Source organism: Acanthochromis polyacanthus, chromosome 15, assembly GCF_021347895.1.
Source record: "Acanthochromis polyacanthus isolate Apoly-LR-REF ecotype Palm Island chromosome 15, KAUST_Apoly_ChrSc, whole genome shotgun sequence".
In the NCBI taxonomy this organism is placed as follows: domain Eukaryota; kingdom Metazoa; phylum Chordata; class Actinopteri; family Pomacentridae; genus Acanthochromis; species Acanthochromis polyacanthus.
The window spans coordinates 19756999-19777050 of NC_067127.1; the positions used below are offsets into that span (position 1 = coordinate 19756999).

At 47.4% G+C, this 20052-nt stretch overlaps 1 protein-coding gene across 1 annotated transcript; it reads left to right on the forward strand.

Moving 5' to 3' along the window:
• Positions 1-11031: 11031 nt before the first annotated feature.
• On the forward strand, positions 11032-16450 carry tlx1 (T cell leukemia homeobox 1). The gene is given in 4 exon segments (XM_051959728.1): positions 11032-11323; positions 11326-11535; positions 13749-13950; positions 15145-16450. Coding segments are annotated over 4 exon segments (861 nt in total). The 5' UTR covers positions 11032-11085; the 3' UTR covers positions 15356-16450.
• The last annotated feature ends 3602 nt before the right edge of the window (positions 16451-20052 follow it).

Genomic DNA, 20052 nt, shown 5'->3' on the forward strand with positions numbered 1-20052 from the left:
TTCACAACACAACACAAGAAGAAATGTACTGGAAATATGATAATGACAAATAAATAAATCAAAGAGCAGATATGTATATAAATTAAAGTTAAAGTGTGTGCTGTGTATCAGTTAGAGAATAGAAGGTGATCTGGGAAGTTTTGTTGGAATAATAATAGTAACTATTTCATCTTCCATTGCTATAATCTTGAGGTCCATCTATCCATCCATTTTCTGATGCTAATTCTAAATAGGGTCACAGTGGCATCAGGTAAAGCTGATATCCCTCTCATCTGCAATGTTTCCAGTTCATTCGGGGGATCTTGAGGTGTTTCCAGGCCAGATAAGATATGTAACCCCACCAACAAGTTCTGGGTCTCCTCCAAGTAGGATGGGCCTGGAAAGCCTCTACAGGAAGCTGTCCAAGAGATATCCTAATCAGATGCTTAGCCAACTCAGTCAGATGCTTTTAAAGCAATGAGATCATATGATAGTAGCCTATTGTATATATCACATACAATTTATTGGTGGTTTCCCCCCCCCCCCCACACATTTAAGGCAGCATATCCATCCCCTTGAAACTGCATATACAGCAGATTTGCAGCAGCAAATGTATATTTAAGGAATGGTATCTAGATTGGTTATCCTTTGATCATAATGAAGACATTTTCTTTATGTATTTGGCAAATCACAAAACTGTTCACATTAAATGTATAAGTAAAATTGTTCATCAACAGCATATTCAAACTGTTTACCACCAAAACATTCAAAGACCTCATTTAAGCTTTATAGTCATCCTTGTATGTATGACAATGGCAGCTCTTTGTTTGGGAAATATCCCACAATACACTTTCCTCTGGTGATTAATAATTTTGGTCAGTAATAAATTGCAGTGCAACACATCAGGTGTTCAGATGATGTAGGGATCAGGTCATGAAACGTGCTGAGAAGTAGGGCATTTCAACAGCCACCACTGGAGTGGAAATATTTCACCAGGTTTTCCTAAATTGCTGTCTCTGGCAGCCAAATTACGAAAGCAGTCTTCCTAATGTTTGATACATTTTTGAAAGAATACTGTTGGCTGCTGGGCCTCACAAAATTGCAAAGGGGTGGGGCCTGTTGCAGTTTTGGGCGGAGTTTAAATAATTACTGTGATGGATTCGCATTGTCAACGATTGGAGACGAATACTGGGGCAGGTGGCAGGTCCCAACTAGGGGTGTGGTTTATTACCACTTTACAGGGGCAAAGCAGTAAAAGTGATGTCAGAGTGATGCTGAAAACTCGTCCATGCATTTTAACTTCTAGGCTGGAGTATTGTAATTCCTTAGTATCAGGATGCCCCAATAATTCTCTTAAAAACCTCCAGCTCATACAAAATGTTGCAGTCTGAGTTCTGACAGGGACCAGTAATAGAGGTCATAGTTGTCATGTATTAGCTTTAAAAATGTTGAATTTAAAATTCTGCTTCTCACACGTAAAACTCTAAATGATCAAGCTCCATCTTCTCTTAAAATCTTATTGTACCATATCATCCTAACAGGGCCCTTTGCTCTCAGACTGCAGGTTTACTTGTGTTTCACAGAGTTTCCAGAAGTAGAATGGGAAGTTATCAGCTCTTCTGTTGTAAAATCAGCTCCTAGTTTGGTATTGGAAAGTAAACACCCTCTCTACTAACTTTCCTCTTTGATAAAACTTACAGTTAGGGCTGCTCAGGATCAACTGAGTGGTCCCTTATGCTACCACAGGTTTAGGACCACCGGGGGACCCCATGATGCACTGAGTTCCTCCCCTCTCTGTTTTTCCATAAAGTTATATATCAACATTACATACTCTGTGTTTCCTCTGAGGTCCTGTGTTTGTTCTCTGCTGCAGGTGTTTCTGGATCTGGAGCAACAAGTCTCTGATGTGTAGCCGCTGGCCTCATTGACCTCCAAATTGTTCACTGTTCTGTTTGTATAGTTTGTCTGTTCTCCATTTGCCATTCTCACCCCCACCCTCTTGCTATCCCCCATCCCCCCCATCTCCACTCTAACCCCAACTGGTCAAGGTAGACGACGCCTTCCCTGAAGCTGGTTCTAAGTTTTTTTTTCCCTCCCATTAAAGGGATTTTTTTTCCTATTTCCTTCTTGCCATCCTGACTGCTGTTCTCTGTTAATCATAGTTCAGTCCTTGTCAAAGTCATTCTGATCTTGGTAGAAGGTTGAAAACATGGTTTCTGTGGAATCTGTGAATCGTCACCATTACAAGATCTGAAATACTGACGACTGATAATGGAAATACATTGTCCTAAAAGAGAAGGGCCTCTAAGATGGAGCCCTGAAGAATTCCTCATGTGACAGGAGAAGTTTAAAAAGTACTTGTACAGATAGGGCCTATGAGTTAAATTAATATCCGATTCATTAAAAAGGCAGCATGTCTGAAGGGACTTCAATCGTTTTGTGGCACCAAAGTCTAGCAGAGTTTCTGATGCACTATGGCAGCCTCAGCAACAGGGATTATTCTGCTGTGGAGCTCATGCATAACGGGGAAAGAAATCAATACCTGTCTCCATTTGAAGTGAGGAGTTAAGCTTTTTTTCAAACCCCATAAGGACATTCTGAGCCTGTTTAAATGAAAACAGGCTGGCTCGGTTAATTTGGGCTTTGAAAAGATGCACCACTGCCAGTGTACATGTCAGGCATATGAGGCAATCGGTGTTCTGGTGAGTCCCCTGCTCAAATATTATAATCAACCAAGAACAAAAACACTAATACCACTGACAAAAATAATAAATACATTATTATTATAATAACACTACAGGAAGTAATGCTACTACATACTACGACTGCCCACTATTACTACAGACTACCATTACTAGTTAGTTAACAATAATAATAATAAAAATAGCAACAACAATAATAACTAGGGATGTCCAATCATTTTGGCCCACCGACATTATTTGCCATATTAGCATAAAAATGTTAAATCGGTCAATACCGTTATCTTTTTTTTTCTCTGCTATCATGAAACTGATAAAATAATGCCTGGATTTCACCAGGCATTTACTCATAGAGGGAGAGCATGACCTCTTGTTTGAGACAATGAAAAATAATAATAATAAAAGATGGCATTTTCATAACTGAGTTGAAGTAGTTTTCTTAATTTGCACAGACAATGTTTACATTTTGGAAGCCTTGTTGCATCCAGTGGGCATCACAATAAAATTAGCACAATGTGTTAATTCCACTACAGGAGATATGTGATGTTACCTAAAATTAATTAAATAGTCCACATATATATCGGTCTCGGCTGATATCGGAATCGGAAATTGAAAGTCGGACAATATCAGCATATTGTCAATGGCCAAAAAAAACAAACTGTCACGGACCTGAGTTGGTGGACCCGAGCAGAGAACCACTCATCCAAGACTGGAGGGGATGGAGAATGATTTATTGGAGGAGATGATGCTGGCGGATGGAGAAAGACAGGGTGTAGGAGAGGGGGTTCCGGGCAGGAGTGGGGGGTCCAGGCAGGAGTGGGGGGTCCAAGGCAGGAGTGGGGGGTCCAGGCAGGCAGTGGGGGGTCCAGGCAGGAGTGGAATCCAGGCAGGAGTGGGGAATCCAGGCAGAGTGGGGAATCCAGGCCCAGGAGTGGGAGAATCCAGGCAGGAGTAGGGGTTCCAGGCAGGGTGAGGGTTCCAGGCAAGAGTGAGGGTTCCCGACAGGCTGGCTGCGTGAAGCAGGAGAAAGCAAAGTCAAAATTAAGGCAGAAACTCAAAACAGAAAATGTCGAAGGCTAGAGAGCAAACCGAACTGCATGATTTCAGGTTCAATACTCTGGCAGGAGTGGAAGTTGAGCCGGTCTTTATGCAGAGGTAGGTGATAGTGGAATGTTGTCAGCTGTCCGGAGCCGTGCAGGTAGTTGATTACCTGAGTGGAGTCAGCTGAGAAGCTTGACTCCACTCAGCACTGAGCTGTAGAGGAGAGACAGGCAGAGGAGGCGGATGGGAGACAACCAGAGACAGGACAGAAAGAGGATGGGAAACAACCAGACAGACAGAGACAGGACAGAGGAGAGGATGGGAAAACAACCAGACAGACAGAGACAGGACAGAGGAGCGGAACTGTGACAGGTACCCCCCCCTCAACGGGCGCTCCCGGCGGCCCCATGGACCGAACCAACGAGGGGCCCACTGGGGCAACAGGGAGCAGACAGACACACAGACAAACACAGGGACCAGACAGAGCGGAAGGAACCAAAAGGGACAGGACTAGGGACTGGACTGGAGCGAAGGAAGACAGGGACTGGAGTGAAGGAAAGGACAGGACTGGAGTGAAGGAAAGGACAGGGCTGGAGTGAAGGGAAAGGACAGGCTGGAGTGAAGGAAAGACAGGGCTGGAGTGAAGGAAAGGGCAGGGCTGGAGTGAAGGAAAGGACAGCGGTGAGAGTGAAGGAAAGGACAGGGCTGGAGTGAAGGAAAGGACAGGGCTGGAGTGAAGGAAAGGACAGGGCTGGAGTGAAGGAAGGACTGGGCTGGACTGAAGAAAGGACTGGGCTGGACTGAAGGAAAGGACTGGCTGGACTGAAGGAAAGGACTGGGCTGGACTGAAGGAAAGGATGGCTGGACTGAAGGAAAGGGCCGGGTGGACTGGGCGGAGCTAGGGACAGGACTGGGCCGGGCTGGGATCTGGCGGGAGCTAGGGACAGGACTGGGCACGGGCTGCGACTGGGCGGAGCTAGGGACAGGGACTGGAGCAGCACTGAACTGAGGGCAGGACGGGACAGAACTGAACTGAGGGCAGGACGGGACCAGAACTGAACTGAGGAGCAGGACGGGACAGGAACTGAACTGAGGGCAGGACGGGAACAGAAACTGCACGGAGGGCAGCGACGGGCAGACAGAAACTGAGAGCAGGACTGGACTGGACTGGGACAGGACTGAACTGAGAAGCTGGGCAGGACTGGACTGGACAGGACTGAACTGGAGCAGGACGGACAGGACTGAACTGAACTGAGAGCAGGCAGGACGGGGACTTGGATCGGACTGAACTGAGAACTGAGCAGGACGGGGACTGGATCGGACTGAACTGAGAACTGGGCAGGACGGGGACTAGGCTGGCCAGCAGTAGCTCCGGGGGTCGGCCCGAAGGCAGAACTGTCCGGGGGATGGACAGGGCGGAGGGTCCGCTCCCGGAGGCGGACCGTAGGTCGGACTAACTGGGGATGAGTGGGCCGGAGGGGTCCGTTCCGGTGGGCGAGGATCCGTTCCGTGGACGGACCGTGGGCCGGACTGGCCAGGGAATGGCAGACGGAGAGTCCGTTCCGGTGGGCGGCCTGGGGGTCGGACTGGACGTGGATGAGCAGGGCAGAGAGTCCGTTCCGGTGGGCGGCCTGGGGGTCGGACTGGACGTGGATGAGCAGGGCAGAGAGTCCGTTCCGGTGGGCGGCCTGGGGGATCGGACGGGACGTGGATGAGCAGGGCAGAGAGGTCCGTTCCGGTGGGCGGCCCGGCGAGGCTGGGCAAGCCGGAGGGGTCCGTTTCGGGGACGGCCCGAAGGCGGGACAGGCCGAGACCGGACCGGGCGGAGGGCCCGCTCAGAGGGTGGCCTGGCGGCTGGACGGGCCAGGGACTTGACAGACAGGGTGGATCGTCAGGGGGACGGCCCGGGGGCCGGACAGGGCAGAGGGGCCGCTTCCGGCGGACGGCTCCGAGGCCGGACAGGGCAGAGGGGCCGCTCCGGCGGACGGCTCCGAGGACCGGACAGGGCAGAGGGCCGCTCCGGCGGACGGCTCGAGGGCGGACAGGGCAGAGGGCCGCTCCGGCGGCGGCCCGGGGGCCGACAGACAGGCGGACCGCCCAGGGGGGACGGCCCGGGCCGACAGGGCAGAGGGGCGCTCCGGCGGACGGCTCCGAGGCCGGACAGGCAGAGGACCGCTCCGGCGCACGGCTCCGAGCCGGGACAGGGCAGAGGGGCCGCTCCGGCGGACGCTCCGAGGCGGACAGGGCAGAGGGCCGCTCCGGCGGACGGGCCCGGGGCCGGACAGACAGCGGACCGCCCAGGACGGCCCGGGGGCCGGACAGACAGGCGGGACCGCCCAGGGGGACGGCCCGGGGGCCGGACAGGGCAGAGGGGCCGGGCTGGAGACTGGACTGGGGGCGGAGCCGGGTCCGGTGGGTCCTCCGGGGGCGGAGCCGGTCCGGTGGGTCCCGGGGGCGGAGCCGGGTCCGGTGGGTCCTCCGGGGCGGAGCCGGGTCCGGTGGTCCTCCGGGGCGGAGCCGGGTCGGTGGGTCCTCCGGGGGCGGAGCCGGGTCCGGTGGGTCCTCCGGGGGCGGCCGGGTCCGGTGGGTCCTCCGGGGGCGGACGGGTCCGGTGGTCCTCGGGGGCGGAGGCCGGGTCCGGATGGGTCCTCCGGGGGCGGGAAGCAGCGATGGGTAAGCGCAAGGCCTCTCCGGACTTCGGGAAGACCCCAGGCCCCTCCAAAACCGCCGAGGCTCCAGGAAGCGGAGGCGGGGCGTCGACGGCCTCCTCAGGGAGCGGAGGCGGGCGTCGACGGCCTCCTCAGGGAGCGGAGGGCGGGCGGTCGACGGCCCTCCTCAGGGAGCGGAGGCGGGGCGTCGACGGCCTCCTCAGGGAGGCGGAGGCGCGCAGGATCCAGGGGCCCTCGGGGGCGGCGCAGGATCAGGGGCCCCTCCGGGGGCGGCGCAGGATCCAGGGGCCCCTCCGGGGCGGCGCAGGATCCAGGGCCCCTCCGGGGGCGGCGCAGGATCCAGGGGGCCCCTCCGGGAGGCGGCGCAGGTCCAGGGGCCCTCCGGGGGCGGGCGCAGGATCCAGGGGCCCTCCGGGGGGCGGCGCAGGACCAGGGGCCCTCCGGGGCGGCGCAGGAGGGAAGGCGCAGAGCCTCTCTAAGGGGCTCAGGGAAGGCTTTATGGCCTTCTAAGGCCGCTTGAGGTCGCGGGACTGAAGGCGGGTGTCGTCGACCTCCGCGGGGACTGAAGGCGGGGCGTCGTCGACTCCCGCGGGGACTGAAGGCGGGGCGTCGTCGACCTCCGCGGGGACTTGAAGGCGGGCGTCGTCGACCTCCGCGGGACTGGAGGCGGGGCGTCGTCGACCTCGCCGGGGACTGGAGGCGGGGGCGTCGTCGACCTCCGCGGGGACTGGAGGCGGAGCGTCGTCGACCACCGCGGGGACTGGAGGCGGAGCGTCGTCGACCACCGCGGGGACTGGAGGCGGAGCGTCGTCGGCCACCGCGGGGACTGGAGGCGGAGCGTCGTCGACCACCGCGGGGACTGGAGGCGGAGCGTCGTCGGACCACCGCGGGGACTGGAGCGGAGCGTCGTCGGACCACCGCGGGGACTGGAGGCGGAGCGTCGTCGACCTCCGCGGGACTGGAGGCGGAGCGTCGTCGACCTCCGCCGGGGACTGGAGGCGGAGCGTCGGTCGACCTCCGCGGGGACTGGAGGCGGAGCGTCGTCGACCTCCGCGGGGACTGGAGCGGAAGCCGGGGGTCATGGGTGCCTCCTGGCCTTGCGTCTTCGACGGCCAGGCTGCCGCTTGGCAGGTGGTTCCATGGGCGGCAGGGAGACAGGGCCCGGCTGGCTGCCAGGGGAGCCAGCAGGCGGGTCACTCAGAGGAGCACTCACGAAGTCACGGAGGTAAGCAGGTAAGTAGCCAACTAATCCGGGTCGCTGGCTGCTAGCTTACGGCCCAGGGTTATGCTTGCGTCTTGGGGGTCTTCCCTCCACTTTTCCCACAACTCATATATCACGTTGAAGAAATGCTGTGCTCATCGCAGGAGGAGAAAGAAGTCTATGGGCGTGTCTTGGGTTTGGGGCTGGGTGTCGGCAGGGTCCGGGGCTGGTGGCACAGGTGGAAGGGAAAATGGTTCGGGCTGGGCTGGGGACGCGCAAACTTGGTTGAGCAGGGTGACAAATTGGTTTAATTGTGCTTTGCGGCGGCAACATCCTGTAGGGCTTGGCTGTATTGAAGAATCCGGGTCGGGTCGGGGGCTTCCTGGGAGATTTGACTAGCTAAGATGGCGAGTTGGGAGCACAGCTTCTGGTAATTAGTTGAGATCAGACGGAAGGTTTGGTGAAGTTGCCTGATGTCGAATGCGTGGGCGGGTGCGGTCTTGGCGGTGAGTTCTCCCGGGCCATGTCTTTGGCCAGAGTATTCTGTCACGGACCTGAGTTTGGTGGACCCGAGCAGAGAACCACTCATCCAAGACTGGAGGGGATGGAGAATGATTTATTGGAGGAGATGAATGCTGGCGGATGGAGAAAGACAGGTGTAGGAGAGGGGGTTCCGGGCAGGAGTGGGGGGTCCAGGCAGGAGTGGGGGGTCCAGCAGGAGTGGGGGGTCCAGGCAGGAGTGGGGGGTCCAGGCAGGAGTGGGGAATCCAGGCAGGAGTGGGGAATCCAGGCAGGAGTGGGGAATCCAGGCAGGAGTGGAGAATCCAGGCAGGAGTAGGGGTTCCAGGCAGGGGTGAGGGTTCCAGGCAAGAGTGAGGGTTCCCGGACAGCTGGCTGCGTGAAGGCAGGAGAAAGCAAAGTCAAAATAAGGCAGAAACTCAAACAGAAAATGTCGAAGGGCTAGAGAGCAAACCGAACTGCATGATTTCAGGTTCAATACTCTGGCAGGGAGTGGAAGGTTGAGCCGGTCTTTATTGCAGAGGTAGGTGATTAGTGGAATGGTTGTCAGCTGTCCGGGAGCCGTGCAGGTAGTTGATTACCTGAGTGGAGTCAGCTGAGAAGCTTGACTCCACTCAGGCACTGAGCTGTAGAGGGAGAGACAGGGCAGAGGAGCGGATGGGAGACAACCAGAGACAGGACAGAAGAGAGGATGGGAAACAACCAGACAGACAGAGACAGGACAGAGGAGAGGATGGGAAACAACCAGACAGACAGAGACAGGACAGAGGAGCGGAACTGTGACACAAACAGTATTGGACATCCCCATAATAATACTACTTAATTAGTAATAATATTAACAATAACACCTATAATTACAGCTATAACAATAATAATAATAATAATAATAATAATAACAATAGTAATAATAATACAAACAACAATACAAACAACTTTTTGGATGGATAGCCTGGTAAGCAGCAGCTGAATAAACACCTCTTTATGTTTGCTGCATCAGTTATTGCATTTCATGCCAGTAATTTAGCCTCCTGTTCATTATTGGTCCACCGTTAACACGCAGAGCTGCACCTCAGTGTGTGGATAGGCTACTGTGTGCATTAAAAATTTGATGTCGGTCACTTGCCAATGAGAGCCGTTCAAAGCATATCAAATATTAATACTTTAATGCCCCGCGTTCAGTAATTAAGTCCCAGTGGCTTTTAGGAGAAGAGGAAATCAATGAGCCACACGGTTTAATTTTTCATTTAATTGTTGTGGGGTCGCTATGATTGTGTCTTGGAACAGCACCGGCAGAACACAGTAATAGGAAAGATGGTCTATAAAATGCTGCTCGTTATTTATGATCTATGATTGAATAAAGTTGCACTCATTTGTTATGGTACGATGCATATGCCTCTAATTTATACCTGCTGTAGAAGCCATTGATCATTTCTAGATTCATTATATTTTTAATGAGTGTACAGCAATGCCAAATAATGACTTATCATTTGCTTTGTTAAAAAAAAAAAGTCACTTGAACTCCGAGGTTTCGGTAGTTTTTGTTTTTTTTTCTCTCAGTGCAGCAACAAATTCTCGGCTTGTGTTCCGGCAGTAACAAATGAAGACGCATCAGTGTTTGCAGCCATGTCATCACTCTGGACATGAATTAATAATGGCGCCAGCTCCGCAACAAATGAGCAGCATGCGTTCAAATTTTTCACCCATTCATAATGAAGAATTTGAGCCCATTAGGCTCATTTATTAAGGTTCAGATTTCAGTATAAGGGTCGATGTTGTTACAGGATGGATATTTATTTGCTGCAGGTTTATTTATGGGAGATTTAATCCATTTTTGTTTGAATTTTACAGTGAGCTACATACATGGTAGATTCATAGTTCTGGCTCATTTGGCCATTTTCGGGATTATTGTGCAGTTTTGCCTTATTTCTAAAGTTCTCTTGTTATTTCTCTACTTTTTCCAGACCTCTCTGCCTTATCACCCACACTGATACTTCTATAGATATAAAACATTATTGTGTACAACACGAAACTATGAATGGGAACATGGGAACGATGTTGATTATTATTTCTTCGGCTGCTGTAAATATTTTCCTGCAGCTTCAAATCTAAATCAGTCTGCCTGTGTTTGGATAGCTGTGTGCAAAAGACCGAGAGTAGGATTAAAATTAAAGGCAGATCAGCTACTCATTACTAAATGATCAGGAGTTTTGTTTTTTCTCTGCTTGACTGATTCCATGTCTGTAAATCCAGCTGAGGCTGTCAGGCCTGAGCGTTTAATGGTGAGTAATAAATTAATTGTCTAATAGAATTAACTCGCGTAATTGCTGTGTTTTGTTGCAATCGTTAACTGCAAACTGTAATTGCAGCCCTTTGAGATGGAGCTGTGTGAACAGACTGTCTGCTAATTTAGGATTTATGACAGCAAAAGGAAAATGTCGCAAATTTCGTTCTAAACAGAGACCTTCAGTGGGACAACAAGCACTGAAAGCCCAGGAGAATCGATAAAAATCATTTGGTTTGTTGTGAACTTCTGTCAAAACAGAGCCGAGAGCGTGGGGATGGACGAAGAAGTCGAAAGAAGAAAAAATAAATAAAGGTTTATTCAAAGTGCAAAGAACAGCTTCCTCAGTGTGTGTGGGCCGTAGAAAGCAGCTCAGTGTCTCAGCAGCTGTTTAATGAAGTGTTCTGTATCCTCCTATAAGCTCCGCTCTCCGGCCCGTTCAGTCTGTATGCCCGAATCTGAGTCTTAATCTCGCGCTGTCTATTTGGCCCTTTGATTGATGTCCTCGTGGAGGAGCGGGGAGGAGGGGGAGTCCAGCCTCGCTCTCCTGCTCACAGATAGACGCGCATACGTGCACCCGCGCTCACTAGATAACGACCGGAACGCGAGCAGAAAAGCCCAGACGAAAAGGGTGCCGGGAGCGGCGCGTGGAGCATCCTCTGTTCCTCGCGCGGGAGCAGGGGGCTCGGAGAGGCCATGGAGCACGGAGGACTGCTGGGGCCGCATCTGCAGCAGCACGCGCACGTGGAGCCGATCAGCTTCGGCATCGATCAGATCCTCAGCTCCGTGGAGCAGAGCTGCATGCTGGGCTCCAGGATGCACGAGCCGGACTACGGACACCTGGCTTACAACGGCGGCGCGAGCGGCGGCGTGAATGGCGGCTTCGCGTGCACTAACGGTGGATACAGCGGAACCAGCAGCTCGTGCGGGATGACCCCCTCGGCGGAGCTTATCACATGAACATGGCCGTGAACATGAACGGCACAAACATGAATCCTGCCGGGGTCATCCGGGTCCCCGCGCACCGGCCTCTGAGCGCCGGGAGCTCGTCTCTGCCGCCCGTGAGCGGCAGCATCAACAACCTGACCGCGCTCACGTTCCCCTGGATGGAGAGCAACCGGCGGTACACCAAAGACAGGTTCACAGGTAGACAACACAAAGAACACATTATTATAATACAGTGATAGACTGTGTAATATAGGACATAAGGTCAACACTAAATATTTATTTCTACTGTTCATTTAGCAGTTATTTAGAATGAAACTCAAAACTGGCTTCTAAAGTGCCTGTGTGTGTCTCATTATCTGACCGTGCGCTGCCTGCACATAAATAGAGATAAACCACCCACACAGTATCAGGAATTATAGCCTCTATCTCAGGAGTCTGTCCTGGTGATTTTCTTATTTTTGATCATTTTTGCCTTGATTGTTATTTCCATGTTGTTGTAAATCTCTGAATCAAATGACAAAAATATGTACTAGAAAGGGAAAGGTAAAACTAATCAGAAGCACAATTTACATTTGATTTAAACTGACAATAGTCTCTACAGGACTACCAACTAGAATCAGCCTCAGAATAGTCCCACAGGGGGAAAATTGCAATGTCACAGCAGCAAAGTGACAGTAAGAAAAATCAAGAGAACACATGTATAAAAAAAATTACAGACCCAAGATATATACACTACTTGTACAATTTAAATAAGAAAAGTACACACGAGGATACGAACAACACAAAATTTGAGAGTATATGCAAAAATGAATTGCTTTAGTTTTCACAATAAACAAATTCCCTGCAATTATTATTATTGTTATTTGTTGGGGTCACCCAGACAGTTTCATGTCTTCCATGAAAACTCACTTTTATTCATGCCCTAACATAACTGCACAAGGGTTTTCTAATCATCAGTTAGCCTTTCAGCACCATTAGCTAACACATTAGAACAGGAGTGATGGTTGCTGGAAATGTTCCTCTGTACCCCTATGTAGATATTCCATTAAAAATCAGCTAGACTAATCATTTACCACATTAACAATGTCTAAACTGTATTTCTGATTCATCCGATGTTATCTTCATTGAAAAAAATGATTTTCTTTCAAACATAAGGACCCCAAACTTTTGAACGGTTCTGTATTTATAGTTTGTTTAAGGCAACTTCACTACTAAAGGATTCCCCCTCTTCTCTCTGAGCTGTAATAGACTGTAAGATCCAGACTGACAGTAATAAGGTTGTTTGACATCTTATAATGTCGTCCTATCTGCTGTATGTCATTACTGTGCTGGACAGCGTGATGTGTGTGTCTCCTCTGAAGCTATCTATCCGGCACTCTTACCTCCTCTCTGTTTCTCCCACTGCACTGGAAACTGCTTGCATAAACCTCCTACACCGTGCTAATACAAATAAATAAATGCAAGTCTGTTTATAACTAAGGGTGTAACTGATTTACTGTTAGAGAACAAGCGATAATATTTTTTTTATCATAATTTCAGTCAGGCTCTGCTCTCTGAATGTGCCATGGGTTAGACAGAAATACACAGGTACATGAATGGTTTAATAACAGATTCTGTGGCATACATAGTAACCAAATTGTTCTTGTATTTAAATGGATAAATGAATTGGCTACATTAGAAGAGTGTCCTTATATTAGAGCACCATCATTGTCCTATTTTTTATTTTTTTTTTGAAAACTCTATGCACAATTTACTCGGATCATTTAACCCTCGTGTTGTCCTACAGGTCAAATTGACCCGTTTTAAAGTTTGAAAATGTGGAAAAATAATACATTTTCACAGTGAAATTTCTGATGTCCACATTTGCAACATTTTGGGGAAATTTTTTGAACATTTTTGGTGGAAAAAAGAAATGTTAAAAATTATCCTTAAGAACATTCACACAAAAATCAACCAAAATCCAGCGAATTGATGGATTTTGGTTGATTTTTTTGTGAATGTTCTTAAAGAAAATATTAGAAATTTTACATATATATATAAAATCACTTCAGATATTTTGTTAATTTTTTGAAAATGTTTACAAGACATTTCTTCCCAAATTCGGGGAATATTTTTTATATTTTAAATACATTTTAAGGGGAACTTTTAAGGAATTATTGGAATTTTCTTCCGAAAGGTTTTGCAAATTTTCTGAAATTTGGGGATTTTTTTTAGAGAAGTAAACAATATTTTTTGGTGCCTGTAAATGAAGATAAAATGAGGTCTAGTGTCATATCTCATGGCGCTGCCGCTGCTGCTCTGTCTGCACTCCCGCTTATTTCCTGTCTGTTTGTCCTTCCTCCTTTCCTGTCCTCCTGTCCCTCCGTCCTGTCCAGTGTCCATCTCACCCCTGACTGTGACACGCCGTGTAGGTCACCCCTATCAGAACCGGACGCCTCCTAAGAAGAAGAAGCCTCGTACGTCGTTCACCAGGCTGCAGATCTGCGAGCTGGAGAAGCGTTTCCACCGGCAGAAGTACCTGGCCTCAGCGGAGAGGGCCGCGCTGGCCAAAGCCCTGAAGATGACCGACGCTCAGGTCAAAACCTGGTTCCAAAACAGACGCACCAAATGGAGGTAAACTCAACCAAATCATTATTTGTTTCGGATTTTGCAAGCAGTGTTGTATCTATTCAGGCATGTGTGATTATTTGAATATTTTAGAGCCACTAACCTATTCGATTTTAAAGGCTGTAATGTATCCTCTAATGGTTTTTATCGGTCTCTGTGGACCAAAACACATCCATCTGTGATTACATATAGAAGCACAACCTCCCTGAGCATCTTTTAATATGAGATAAGCAGTGTTTTAATTTTCTGAGGTAGCTTATGTTATTTTCCATTGTACATTTATTCTAAACACATTTTTCAGTAAAGAAATATATTGCATTTCATGGAGGTTTCATACAAATACATTGAAACTACACTGGGTTCAGCCTATTCCATAAATAAAATATCAAATCTTGGTGCATTCGCTTACAATGCAGATTAAGTTTTCATCTATAAAAGCTCATGTGGCGTTAATAGGACAACAATATATTTTTAAACCAATCTTAACACACCAGGGCGGAACTCAACTGGTGGACACTAAGTGGGAATGCAATGTTTAAAATACTGTGCAACATTTATATTTAAAAGTCATTTTATAGAAATCATTTCTGCAATTTGCTTTTGCTCGTTTATGTGACAGTAAAAGCAGTCAGCAAGTGCAATTAAATAGACATTTTTTTTAAAAGAGCCCAAAAACACATTAAATCTTTGTCCAAATAGAACTCGTAAATACCGATTTGTGTTTAGTACTTCAATGTTTTTCGTTAGCAATAATTACGTTTTCGATTAACAAAGCCACTTATATCATTTTTATTTTTATTATTGTTTGTTAATGATGTTTTTATTATGTAAATTATTTTTTCTATATTTGGGTTTTACAGGGTTAATAGTTGGTTCATTGTAATACACTAATTATATTTCAATTTTGCAGAGTGGAAACTCTTTTATAATTTCGTTTACAACAGATTAGAAAAGCCACTTTTATTGTCAAACAGAACATCCACTAGCTGGTGCACATTTGACTGAAATTTCGTCGCAAAAACTCGCCATCGGAGTGCCAAGAAACTAAAACTAAATTGTAATATGTAATGCAGTCGTGTTCCATTTCTACTCTGTACTCTGCCACCGTTCCAATCACTACATCGGTGGTTGTTATTCAGTCTGTGAGTCTGTTTCTGTCTGGATGTGAGCCTCTGCGGTGTCTGCTTGTCGCTGCTGCAGGCGGCAGACGGCGGAGGAGCGGGAGGCGGAGCGGCAGCAGGCCAACCGGATCCTCATGCAGCTGCAGCAGGAGGCCTTCCAGAAGACCATCAACCAGCCGGTGACCCCGGACCCGCTGTGCCTGCAGAACAGCTCTCTGTTTGCCCTGCAGAACCTGCAGCCCTGGACCGAGAACACCGCAAAAATCAGCAGCGTTTCAGCCTGCGAGTAGAGCCGACACACACGGCCTGGTGGTGACTGCTCGGCGGCAGAGACTCTTCGTTCAGAGCGGGCCTCGGTGCAGGACGCTGCTTCATAAATGTCAGGTCACGTCCCTGTTGTTCTGCTTATTACCCACCTTCTGCCTGACAGACACTTCAGCTGGGCTGCTACACCTAACGAGGACCACAGTCTGAGGAGGATCCTGCTGTGGAGTGAATCCCTGCTTCAGCCCCACAGACAGCAAGCTGCAGGCCTACTGGAAGTCATTTGGAGGCATCATGACGAACACTGTGCTTCAGAGACTCAGCACAGACATGCATCCGTGTGTTGTTGTATTATAATTTACCTATAAGGGACTTGATATTTCAAAAACAGCATATTTTCATATTTGATGTCTCACAATATGTCTCTGCCATCAGTTGTGGGTATTTATCTGCTATGTTTAATAGACCTGACTGCAAAAATACAGAGCACTTGTTTTTACACCTTTGTATGAATTCAAATAAATAATCTGACAGAAGGAACAGGAGTCCTTAAGATGAATAAGACATACTTTAGGGATGCATTAAACTGTCAGAGGCATCTGATTAAAAGAAGAAAGAAAAGTCTAACATCACAGCTGGCAATAACCACACTTTTGATCGCAGTTAAGTTACATTTTCTTGGACTCTTACTTTTGTATAAATATTTTACACACTGCACTTCTTCTATTTCACTCTCACCACTGAGATCAACAAGCTGATGAATGAGAAACAAAGAGCAGTCATGGCATTTATCATCTTTTTCTCATTGTTCACCTTTGCAGTGTGTGTTTGTGGAATGATCTGGACTTGCAGGCTCTTCTACCTTAATGGTGCTCAAAGCGCTCGACAGTGGCGACAGATACACACCATGGCGACTGAGCTGCCACGCATGGGTTCGTGTGTGTGTGCGTGTGCCTGTGTGTATGAAAACATGGATAAAATCCAAAACATATTCAACATGATTTTTCTTCCTGTGGGATTACATTTTTACCTGATGTACATTTGTATGCCACATATGTATTTTATCATTTACAGTAAATTTGACAGACATTTCCAGATGTTCTAGGTGCCACCATGTCTTAAGATAAGATGAAAATAAACTTGATTCCTATTGATTAATCACTGGGGGAATTATGCAGTCTCAATGGAATTCACATGTCTTTTGAATTACTGATGCTGTCCAACTTTTTAATTAGTTGATCGGACACAAACCATGGCCATAGACATGACATTATATACATCCATTATCTATACATCTACATTATCCTCTGTGAGGAAGCTGGAGAACATGCAAACTCCACACAGAAAGATCACAGGTACAGGCTGGGACGAGAACCAGGGATCTTCTAGCTGTGGGGCATCAGTCTAACCACCAAACCCACATTTTATACTATTCAAAAGTGGGGTCACTTAGAAGTGTCCTTATTTTTGAAAGAACAACTTTTTTTTCAATGAAGATAACATTAAATGAATCACAAATACAGTCTAGACATTGTTAATGTGCTAAATGACTATTCTAGCTGGAAATTTCTGATTTTTAATGGAATATCTACATAGAGGTACAGAGGAACATTTCCAGCAACCATCACTCCTGTGTTCTATTGTGGTAGCTAATGGTGCTGAAAGGCTAACTGATGATTAGAAAACCCTTGTGCAGTTCTGTTAGCACAAGAATAAAAGTGTGGGTTTTCTTGGAAAACATGAAATTTCCTGGGTGACCCCAAGCTTTCGAACGGTAGTGTGCACGATGACAATACGCAAGGCAATATTTATTTGTATAGTGCATTTCAAACACAGGAGTAACTCAGTGTGTTTCACATAGAAACAAAAATATCCCAAGAATTAAAACTTACAGCTTAAAATAAAACCTGATTATGAATACAATAAAAACTAAAAACATTAAAAATATGAATGAGCAATAACAGTGCAGAGAAAAGATGAAAATTACAGTTAATTTAAACACAAGTCATTTGTGCTCCAAACAAGAAAGATGCACACTCAGTGATGGACCTAGGATCCCTGACCCATCACTATACACACCAGTGAGCAGTGATTCCTGGCACATCTGGGGGTCATCAAGTGTTTATCTCCCTTCAAGTGTGCTTCACCTATTTAGTCCCACAACACCTCCAGGAGGCTAGGTGGTGAACTCTGGCATCGCAGATTCACCCCTCTAGTGCCAGTTCACACTGCTGCTACACAATCCAAACAGCACTGCCACGTTCAAGTGACCCAGGCCTGTTTAGGAGATGCTCCAGGTAGTGACCAGTGCTGATGCTACCAGTTAGCTAGTGCAAGATGCTGAATACCTAGTGCCAGCTGCTAAAAAGTGACAAAGAAACTATAGGCTACATATAAACTCTCCATGTCAAAAGCAAACTTATCACTGCCAAAGAAACTATACAAGCCAGCTCACCAAACTTGCTAATGCTAACTACTAATTGCTAAAATACCTCACTACTTCAGCCAAGCTCACCACAGGCACAGACTATACAAGCAGACTTCATCTAAGATGCAAGTACCAGTTGCTAACTGCTAATTGCTAATGCTATCTAAAAAGAACAAAAGACAACGACACAGCCTCTACCTTACAACACAGACTTACCTGAGATGGCTGCATGGTCCCAAAGAGGCTCTAACAGGCCACGCCCCCACCTTATCTACACTTCCTCTTCCTGGATCTCTGCCCATTGGGAGAGGGAAAAGAGGGCGGGGAAAGCAGAGTGAAGGAGGGGGTTTGTCCTCTGCCTCTCCCTACTCCCTCTATTTCACTCCCCAACTATTTTTATTTCTCCTAATCCATCTCCAATGACTAGATCCAGTAGCCACATCTGACATGTCCCTCACTGTCTTCCTCAGACTCTGCCAGTGCACTCCCAGCTCCCTCAAAAGTGAAACAAATCACTACACCCCACTTCAACTGGGTGAACTCTGGTCCTCCATCCCCTCTGCTCAGCTTCTATCTTTAAATCTGCATATCTAGCCTTCTTCCTCTCATAAGCTGCCTCTACTGCATTTTCCAACTGGACTGCTTCAATGAAAAACACTGTATTTTCATTGACAGACTACAAAACAACGTCTAGCCTCAGATTAGTACACACTATTTTTTTGGGTAACAACAGGCTTTCCTCCTAAATCTACCTGCATTTCCCGACCAAGAGGCCACATCCCTGCCTCCTTCCTGACTTAAGGCCCCTACACTTCTCCCTCTCTTGAGCTAATTTCTGAACTACCCTCTCCTTTCTAGAACCTCCAGAATTCACCTGCTTTCTCCTCTCTTCAATTCCTGCAGCTAAGCTTCTTAACACTTCATTTAAAAGAGCTCACCCATGAGCATGAAAAAAGGACAAAATTTAAGATAAACGAGGCTGTAGTAAAATAATTAAAAAGGCTCAGCCATTCAGAAGTCTGATGATTGTGGGCGCGAAACTTGACATGGCTCTCTTGGTCTTAAAAATGAGTGACCTCTATCTCTGGCCTGAATGGAGCAGACTGCAGGAGCTGTGCAGTGTGTGAGTGGTGTCTGAGGCTATCTGTGTTCCTTTAAGTTTTATCCTTCTGTTGTAGATGCTGATGAGTGGTTCTTGCTCCAGTCCATTTATTTTACTGCTCATTATTATGATTTTGTTTAGGGGAATGCGATGGATGGTGGATAGGGACCCAAACCAGGCTGAGATGTTGAAGGTAAAGACTGATTCAATGAAACATTTGTAGAAAGCTGTTAGAACTGACTGGTGAACTTGAAGTTTGCAGAGTTTCACCATGAATGCTGTTTCACCGTGTTTGGTTTGAACTCTGGGGTCTGCTATCTGACCTGAGTGTGTAGATCTCAGAGTCCTACTGGGTTTATATTCCATATTAATGTATTCTGGACTTAAATCATTCAGTGACTTATACACCAGTGGCAGGATTTTAAAATCTATTCTATGGCTGACTGGGAGCCAGGTCTGATGTGTTCTGATCTTTTTGTTCTGGTCAACAGCGTTCTGAATGAGCTGCAGTTATTTAATGCTCCTGAAACAATTCAGCAAGGAAAATATTAATAATAGCAAATAAAGCAGAAAGTAAATTATCCGAATGGGAGGCTTTTTTTTGGAGAGTGTGTCCCAATAGAGGCAGATGACATCAGCTTATATCGAACTAATTTTTTGACCTATTGTCATGCTTAAATGTTTGGATTCTCTTGTGTTGTAAAATTCTAGCATGTAGGGTTTCCTTTTATAGGCTGGTCAATATTGGCATTAAATCATGCAAAAAACAAGAATACATTTCAAGTCAGCATCCTGTCTATTACAAACTATTTTTCAGAACCAGTTCTCATAGTAGTCCAACATATAAAGCGATGAAGTGGTGCACAGACACTGGAGGACAAAAAGAGCAATTTATTAGATACCTACACATATTTTTTGAAATGTCAGGCTCTCGTGTTTTGCTTTTTGGCTTGTTACGCTTGATCTCACTTCTCATAAACCTACGTGCACATTTTGATGCATATCCATGAACCTTTTCTGTTGAAAAAAGTATGTTTTAATGTGTTATTGTTTTTTTTTTTGTTTGTTTTTTTATGTCTTGGCTATATTGGGCTGCAACCCACGCTGAGCCAGCTGTTGGTAGTGTGTGTGTGTGTGTGTGTGTGTGTGTGTGTGTGTGTGTGTGTGTGTGTGTGTGTGTGTGTGTGTGTGTG